This window comes from Phoca vitulina, unplaced genomic scaffold, assembly GCF_004348235.1.
Source record: "Phoca vitulina isolate PV1807 unplaced genomic scaffold, GSC_HSeal_1.0 scaffold42, whole genome shotgun sequence".
Classification (NCBI taxonomy): domain Eukaryota; kingdom Metazoa; phylum Chordata; class Mammalia; order Carnivora; family Phocidae; genus Phoca; species Phoca vitulina.
In genome coordinates this window covers 2,327,727-2,336,796 of record NW_022589745.1, presented here as the reverse complement: position 1 = coordinate 2,336,796, position 9,070 = coordinate 2,327,727, and the positions used below count along the sequence as shown (strand labels likewise).

At 50.5% G+C, this 9,070-nt stretch overlaps 1 protein-coding gene across 2 annotated transcripts; it reads right to left on the bottom strand.

The window, feature by feature from the left end:
* Nucleotides 1–227: 227 nt before the first annotated feature.
* On the bottom strand, nucleotides 228–6,433 carry RPS7 (ribosomal protein S7). 2 transcript variants are annotated; one of them, XM_032430150.1, is made up of 8 exons: nucleotides 6,335–6,433; nucleotides 6,029–6,112; nucleotides 5,659–5,730; nucleotides 5,028–5,207; nucleotides 4,742–4,885; nucleotides 4,017–4,081; nucleotides 930–1,080; nucleotides 228–338 (listed from the first exon to the last, which is right to left on the bottom strand). In XM_032430150.1, the coding sequence occupies exons 2-8, from the start codon at nucleotides 6,101–6,103 to the stop codon at nucleotides 261–263; spliced, it is 765 nt and encodes a 254-aa protein (XP_032286041.1). In that variant the 5' UTR covers nucleotides 6,104–6,112; nucleotides 6,335–6,433; the 3' UTR covers nucleotides 228–260. The 2 variants fall into 2 exon arrangements, with proteins under 2 accessions (XP_032286041.1, XP_032286042.1); XM_032430151.1 differs by lacking the exon at nucleotides 5,028–5,207.
* Between the last annotated feature and the right edge of the window lie 2,637 nt (nucleotides 6,434–9,070).

The following is a 9,070-nucleotide window of genomic DNA, read 5'->3' as shown; positions in this document are numbered from 1 at the left end:
GTTGAACTTGTCCAAGTGCCAATACTCAGCCACTTGGGGCAATTTCATAGGATTATACCTCTTACGACATCCCTGGATACAAATATATCCCTCCCGTGCATCTAACTGCCTGGTATAACCCCCAGGCACCCTCTCTGTTCAAATCTTCCAGCCTACGCAGGGAGCTGCTGCTAATGTAGACAGTTACACAGTGACATCGCTGAAATTTTGAAAAAGACGCCTGAAACAATACTGTGAAAGTTTTATTTAATCATTTTTGTTTACAACTGAAACTCTGGGAACTCAAAGTTAACATCCTTGCCTGTAAGCTTCTTATAGACACCAGAAAAAGTTTCAACCTACAAGGAAAGAAAGAATTCATCACAAAACTTTTAAGCACACACTTTCATCTTAAAGCCAAACGGTTTTGTGAGACTGTCCTGCATGGTTTTTCCCCTCAGCAACCGGTACTACTCAGTAGATGAGGAAGACACAAGCCTGGGGACAAGCTCACCCACAATGCTGCGGGACAGGGCTCTGTCTACACCGTGGTGCTGGAGCCTGGTGCTCCTCTGGGCCACACAGACAAGAGTCCACGAGGGAGCCCAGGAGTCGTCCACATCCGCTACGCTTCACCAGGAATGAAGCGAAGGGACAGTCCTCCCGGATTCTAACACTACCATCCCACCCCCAAAGGATATACCATCTTACTAAAAGGAATTATTTTACTTCTATTTTCCTAATAATTTAAAAGGCAGAGAAGCCTCATTTTCAAAACATCCCCCACTATAAAACCTGACATATAATCCGAAGGGAAGTGGGCTGAGGTCCAGATGGAAAAAAAGCTGGCTGAGTTTACTACCACTGGTTCTGATGGTACATGGAGATGGGTTATGCTGTCTCTCCCCGTCATCTGTGTCTGAAGCTTCCGGCAATGAGCCACCCCTTACCTTGTGTTCCACGTTGTTCTGCTGTGCTTTATCCAAATGAACCTTGATCAGCCGGCTGCCATCCAGTTTCACACGGATTCTCTTGCCCACAATTTCACTTGGGAAAACCAAGTCCTCCAGGATCGCGTCGTGCACGGCTGTCAAAGTGCGGCTGAAAGAATACAGTGACAAAAGTAAGACATCAGGGAAGGCCTGCCCTCTTGGGAGCCCCTCAAAAGTCAAAAACGTCAACAGCAAACCCCAGGTTTCTGAAACCAAGTTAACACCAGTTTTCAAACAGGCTACGTACATGTAATGGATCACACCAGAACCACTGCCAAACCAGACAGGGCGACAAGCAGCCTGTTTATTTCAAAAGCTCAGGGTATATCAAACGTGAAACCTTACAAATCACACACACACCAAGCCATTCCAGGTGATCATCTCCAGGAAAGGGGAGATTAATGAGGTCTTTCACTTTCACGCACCTCTTCAGGTTTATCTTCACTCACGACTTCTCCACCAACTCGCTACAGGAGCCCTTTTACTACTCGCTTATCTCCAAAACCATCCCTCTCCAATGCTGTCAAATTAATCTAAAACTTATGTGATCACCAACCTATTAGGAAAAGATCCTTCAAGAGCTCTCCATGGCCTCCAAAACACCTCCAAGATTCCTTCACATTCTCTAGGAGGAGGGAGGCACTGCTCTATCACCAGCTCTGCGATGCAGCCCTGCCTGGGCCCCCATTTTCACCCCATCACACAAACTGTTGCTGTGACCTCACTCCTCTCCTGGTGGCACTTCAAGTTCACAACCTATCTCTATCTGGCTGCCTGACAACAGCAAGATTCGACAAATTCCAAACTATGGGGCTATCTGCCGTGTACCCCAAGATGCCAAGAATGAGAGAGTGAAGAGGTGGTTACTTCCAGTGTTTACAGAGCGACCTTATAGTAGGGAACTCACCCAGGTCGTTTTACCCTCAGCAGATGGGATACTACACTCCACTCATTTGCATTTTAGATCCAGCAGTTCCTACACGTACCACACTTTCTAGGGGCTCTCGAACGCCTGCAAAGGTCTTACCGTTCCACGGCCACAGAGTTGAGCAAGCTCAAGGGAAATCCACTTCCTAAAGCCTCTATCACCTTCCAGAAAGCAAATGACACAGATGGCCTCACTGATCACTGCTGCCCATTAATTAAATTACCAGGAAGTCACACAAATACGGAATTTGTCGTCTCCTTTAAGACAAATCCGAATGGCATCAAAGCCAGCCTTAGCATCTTCTCTCAGATGCCAACACCGTCTTTACAAGGGGAGCCACGGCAATGCAACTCTAATATCACCAGCCAGAGAACTGAACGCCTCAAAGGAGAAGTAACAGAAACCCTGCCGCAGTCTGGAAACCCACACAAGTAAATCTCCGAATCTAACCTGTGCAGGAGAAAGCGAGGCACTGACGAAGGAAGAGGTCTGCAGGCAGTGCGAAGTGGCAGAACCGCCATGCCTGCCGCCCAGAGCTTGGCCTCCATTAACAGAAGGCCTCCAATGTGGAGACTAGGTCACCAGAAACCCAGTGACATCATCACTGAGAAAATGTGGAAAACACAAGTTTGGGATGAGGGGCTGTGGAGGGGCGAGTCCACTGGATGCAAAGCCAGTGTTTGTTTTCATACTTGAAGTACAAACTCAGGCTCTAACAGACTAGATGCGCTTGGTTATCTCCTATATTTGGTGTCTCACAAACTATCCAGAACACCAAAAAAATCCCTAAATTCTTATGTTACTCCAACTGCCCATAAAACAGGTTCAAAGTAGGGGCGCCTGGGTGGCTCAGTTGTTGGGCGTCTGCCTTCAGCTCAGGTCGTGATCCCGGGGTCCTGGGATCGAGCCCTACATCGGGCTCCCTGCTCAGCAGGAAGCCTGCTTCTCTCTCTCCCACTCCCCCTGCTTGTGTTCCCTCTCTCGCTGTCTGTCAAATAAATAAATAAAAAATCTTAAAAAAAAAAAAAAAAAGAGGTTCAAAGTACTGAACTGTACGTCTCAAGTTCCAGAAACTCTGGCACCTGTCCTTCCAGTCTCCCCCACCACTCATCTGGCCACAGCACCAGAGTCCCATCACGAACTCCTAGTGGTTTTACAAACAAGACTGAGTTTTTAAAATCCCAGCATTACCAGCACTAGCTGAAATAGCAGTTTTCCAAGCCCTGGATCACTTTTCCTTATCCTTTTAGGAAAAGTAATACAAAGTCCAGACTGGATAAGCTTGTTACCTATCTGGCAGTTAAGAGACGCTAGAATATTTTTTCCCAAGCTGGTCCCCAGGGCAGGGCCTGCAGGGATCCACTAATCCAACTCTGTGAAACCACACTTCACAAAACACCGAAAGGCCCAGATCAAGGAGCCAACAACACTCAATATCTGAGTTATTCAGATAAACTGTAAGTCAAGCTTCAAGAACATTGTCCATTGGCATCTACAACTGCAGGAACACTTTCAACCTGTAACATCAGCAACAGGAAAATCCACCTAATTTCTTAGCCTTAATTCACAGCAAAAATGAAAAGTGAAAGACACCTCCCAGCACGCCTGTACTACATCTGGTGCGTTTAATCCCTCAGCACTACACGAACCATCCCCTCACTGTTCCTACCCTTTGCCCAGAGAGCCGGAGGAAAGAGTCTCACCTTTTGAGATACCAGTGACCTATTTTTATGCTACCTATGTAAATACACGTAATTCTTACCTCCAGAATTTTAATACATTTATACATAATTACAAAGAACACAACAATTTTTACTCAGTAAAAATTCCCACGTGAACCGCTTTCCTAAACTATCACTGTTTAATTTCAGAAACCTACTGCTATTCTTACTACAAAAAAATCATGCAAATCAAGTCAGTAGTAAATGGTCTACAACACACTTTATTTTTTTTAAAAGCAGGCTGCACACCCAGCAGGGAGCCCAACAGCCTAAAGTGGGCCCAACACAGGGCCTGAATTCATGACCTGAGCGGAGACCCAAGAGTCAGATGCTTAACCCACTGAGCCATCCAAATGCCCCTATAGTACACTTTTTTGATGCTGATGAAATACTCACCTCCTGGGACGCTTTTGCTTATTTTTTGTACGGCTTTTTCGAGTTGGCTTAGGCAGAATTCTCCTCTGTAAGGTAAAAATTATCATGGAAAAAAAAAAGAAAAACCTTAAGTTGGCAGAAAACTAAGAACTGTCAAAATGCTTTAAAAGCCAAAAAAAAAAAAAAAAACAAAAAGGGCAGTAACAAAATAAATTCAAAGTGTGTGAAAGTCAACCAACCCCAAGCAAACAAGCTGAGAAATCCTCTGATGTACTCCTGATTTCTCAGTAGCTCCTACTGATCCCCTGAAGCCTGCACACCGACCACACTGTGAGGCCCGCTGCCTAGTGGAGTAAACACGCCTACCAAGCCGGAACACTACTGAATTCCTCATCGGTCTGGCCCTTCATTCCCATAGACCCGTTAGCACCGAGGCCAGATCTGAACTTAGATTCCCTGGCCTCTGCTCGCCTCCCAAAGTCCACAACTGACGCACTTCCAGTGTGGATCGCAAGCAGAAAAACCTCGGCTCAGACCAAGCACACATCTAGTTTGATTTCTCTGTAAACAACCCACTACATTTCTGCCGTTATGGGCATAAAAAGCCTTTTTACATTAAACACCAAAACTGTACTTCATCTTTTTGATATATTGCAAGCACAAAATCAACGTGATTTTTTTTCCCCCTCAAACATGGTGATTTTTAAAAATTCCCACAGTAAAACATTCAACAGTACAACAGATACCTGAGCGATAAAAACAACATGCTTCCCACTGAACTTTTTCTCCAATTCACGGACTAGCCGGACTTGGATTTTCTGGAAAGATTTCAGCTGAGGAACGGGAACAAAGATGATAATAGCTTTCCGACCACCGCCAACTTCAATTTCCTAAAGAAAAAAAAAAACATTATTTTCAGTTCATACCTCCATTCTTTCCATTCAAGTACAACCCTAGTGAAACACTCAACGCGAACACTATCAGTCATGTGCACTAGACACCTCTGTCCTAAGAGGTCCTTTAAAAAATCACCTTCCAGCTCCTTGTCCTCGGCCGGTACAACCCCCCCGTCCATCTTCCTCTCGCGGGGCAGATCTGACACACACAAGTCCGTGAACTTGCCAAAGGATGCAAGCCTAACACTGCACTGCAGGACACAAACTTGCTTGCAACCCAAAATGAGGCTGGCTGTTCTCTGCACAAACTCTCCATCTGTGCAAATACAGGGCAGCTTCTGAGCCAAAGACAGGAATCTGGGAAACTTAACTCCCGATCATCCGTACACCAGGCCCACCGTGCAACTGCTGGGGAAAGTGCAAGAGTGAACACTGCAACCAGGTGCGGAGCGAAGGTGACGCTGTGCGGGCGCAGACGCACTGCCAAGTCAGAGAGGAGCAAGCCCCAGAGACCCTCTGTCTCTGCCCACTTCCCTGCCCCACTGCGGCAGGCCTCCCCTTCCCAGCCCACAGCGCAGCGGCTAGGAAGCCCCGCTGACACCCCCAATCCTGCAAGCCCAGCCCTGCACAACAGCCCCGGTGGCTCGGACACGTGCTCACGAGCCAGGATGCAAGTTCCCGAGCGTGATCTGCAGACACTCTTGACAAGCAGCCGTCCCGGGCGTGGGGCGGAGAGAACACCCGCCCCGCAGTACAGTTAACTTCACCTTGGCAGCCGTGATGTTCAGCTCCCTCAGCTGGGCTTTGAGGTCGGAGTTCATCTCCAACTCAAGGAGAGCCTAGGGGGAAAGAGCAGGAGCTGACCCTCAGGGACCGGCCGGCCGGCGGGGCCCCGATCCGCGCACGCGGGGCTCCGCCGGCACTCGTGGGCTCCTCCCGGACGTGTGCCCCCGCCTCCACCCGGAGGGACGCGCGCCGGGACTCCCGCGGGTGGGGGGGGCGGTGACAGGCTGCCGGGGGACAGGGGGTGGGGGGGACACGCGCCGGCGGAGGGGGACACGCCGGGGGGGGGGGGGGAGGACAGGAGCCGGGTCGGGGGCTGACACGCCGTCGGGGCGCCGGCCCTGCCCCCCTCACCTGGGAGATGCCGGACTCGAACTCGTCCGGCTTCTCGCCATTGGGCTTCACGATCTTCGCGCTCGAACTGAACATGGCCTTCTCCTGCAAGCACACAGCGTCCTAGCTGAGGTCTCCGCGGCCCCGAGCTGCAGACCCCCTCCGGCCCCCGGCCCCGCACCACCCCGCAGAGGCCATCGGGGTACACAGCCTGGGTAATCGGCCGTATCCCCGCCCGCTGAGCAGGGCCCGCCGGTCCAGGGCGGACTCCGAAACGTGGCTCCTCCGAGTTGGCTGAAAAGTCCAACCGAGAGGAGGCCGCCATACCTTGTTGAGAGCGCCGGCCTAGGAAGAGGCCTAAGTCTCGCGAGAGCGCCTCAAATCCCGACGGCGCACGGGAAGAGGCGGGAACAGTGCGGGCAGAGTAACCGGAAGAACCGCTGAACAGTGGTCGAAGCCTAGAGAGTCCCAGGAAGAGGCGGGGTGGGGGCGGGGACAAGGGCGTTGCTAACTCTCCGCCGACCGCCGCGGCTCCTTTTTGCTGTGATTGGCTGACGTGGTCCGGCAGCTGCAGAAGTTCAGGCGGGAGTCGGGGCCCCGCGAAAAGCAACTCCGCCCCGAAGAGAGGCCGTTTAAGAAAACACCCACTTAACCCGAAGAATCTCCCCTCCCCGCTGAGGCCATGAAAGGACCTGAGATTCCGATTCCGTTTGTGCCTTTAGAGAACCCAATGGCGTAACGTTTGTCAGCGCTTCGGCAGCGGAGTGCTTTACGTCTAAACGTGCTCGTCAGGCCGTAAACACTTAGCTCTCGGGTCCGAGGCTCGGTGCGGCGGACAGTTGCGGGACGTCCGCAAACGCTCTGGGGAGGGCTCGCGGCGACGCTTGCCGAGGGCGGGGCGGGAGGTAAGGGGGTCGGGGGTCCCCGACGCGGGCGGGGGCAGAGCGCCTGGGAGGGTGGACCGGGGATGGACAGCCAGTCAGCGGGGGGTAAGGGGGTCGGGGGTCCCCGACGCGGGCGGGGGCAGAGCGCCTGGGAGGGTGGACCAGGGATGGACAGCCAGTCAGCCGGGGGTAAGGGGGTCGGGGGTCCCCGACGCGGGCGGGGGCAGAGCGCCTGGGAGGGTGGACCGGGGATGGACAGCCAGTCAGCCGGGTGTAAGGGGGTCGGGGGTCCCCGACGCGGGCAGGGGCGGTGGACCAGGGATGGACAGCCAGAGTCAGCCAGGGCTGACGGGCTCGGGAGTCCCCGACGCGGAGAGGGTTTGCCCAGCTGGGCAGAGCCTGACCAAGCGCCAGCACACTGATGAAAGCTTGGGGGATGGCACAAAAATACCCGGTTCAACAAAAACGCATTTACTGGAAAAGTGCCTACGTTTGTGCCCACGCTGTCCCTTCACATTCATGTGTAGAGATGGACTCTGTGCCCTAGAGAGGAACTAAAAACGTAATTCACAAATAATGTATGATGTCGCACTCTGTGCTGATACTGCGCTAGGTGCTAGGGATTGAGTGGAACCCGCTGAATCCTTGCCCTCGGGAAGATTACCCTTTAGTAAAGAAGACCTCACATAAATGGTATACATATATAATGACAAATTATGGGAACAAGCAGTAAAATGAGTGAAGGGTGTTGTGGAAATGTTGGGGTCTGGAACCAAGGGCCAAGAAAATTCTTGAGATGTCTTTGGTGCAAAAAAGTGGATTTATTAAAGCACGCGGACAGGGAGTGTGGGCAGAAAGCTGCACTGGGGTCATGAGGAGTGGCCCACTATATACTTTCAAGTTTGGTGAGGGTTAGCGATAGCTTAGTCCCTAAGGAATTTGGAAGCAAGGTTTCCAGGACCTTGAGGGGGCTAGCTATTGTTGGGAAAAGGTCGTTTATTACTGTCTAATAAAACCTGAGTCATGAGACCCTTCAGATGTGTATCGGTGGGCCATGTGCTTGGGGGATGATTGTCCGCATACATATTGGGGGAAATTGCAAAGGAATTTCTATATGTTTAAATTAGACTCACAGGATCCTGGGGTGGGGCTGACTTTGCCCTTAGCAAAGTGTCAACATCATGGCAGCCAAGCTCCCAGAGGAAGGTCACTCTGCCTGTTCTAAGGACTTGTCAGTGGGCTGTAAGTAGTAAGGAAGTTTAATTTTTCTTTTGCCTTTGTTTCCCACATCAAAGGGGACAAGGAGGATTCATGCTTTGAGAAGTCAGAGAAGTTTTTGAAAGAGGGAATTAACCTGAGATGTAGAAGAGAAGTAGGAGCTATTCACCAGGGAGAAGAGCCTTCCAGACAGGGAAAAATTTATGTCAGATTCTCTGGCTGTGGTCACAGAATTTCATCTACTTGAGGTTCAGTTTCCTCATCTGTCAGATTTAACAGTCACTGTCCCCTACGGGCCAAGCACTGAAAAATGCTGAAAACATTACATTAGGTGATAGGTATGATTGCTTTCATCAGATTTTCTTTTAAAGATTTTATTTATTTATTTGAAAGAGAGAGATAGCACGAGCAGGGTGAGGAGCAGAGGGAGAAGCAGGCTCCCCACTGAGCAGGGAGCCCGATGCAGGACTCGATCCCAGGACTCCAGGATCGTGACCTGAGCTGAAGGCAGATGCTTAACCCACTGAGCCACCCAGGTGCCCCACGTTCATCAGATTTGTTAGATATGTTTTGCTAATAATGCTTAAAAAAAAAAAAAAAAGCCACTATCTTCTTGGAAAATGAAAAGTCAACTTGAAACTTGTTCCAGAAAGAAAGAAAAGTAGAGCTGCTCTTCTAATCTTACCTGGGCAGTCATTCTGAACTTGCTTGCTAAACCATGTTCTTGTCCTTTCATCCCTTCCGCACTCTACCAAAGTAGTGCAGAGGTGTATTCAGTGACGTTCTTTCTGGTTTCCAGTACTTTGTTGAATAGGAGTGGTCAGAGAGGACCTCCTTGCATTGTTCCCCATCTCGGGGAAAGCATTGTCTTTCATCATAGGTGTAATGTTAGCATTAGGTTTCTTTGTGGATGTTCTTTATCAGGTTGAGGAAGATCCCCTCTATCCCTATTTTCCTGAGA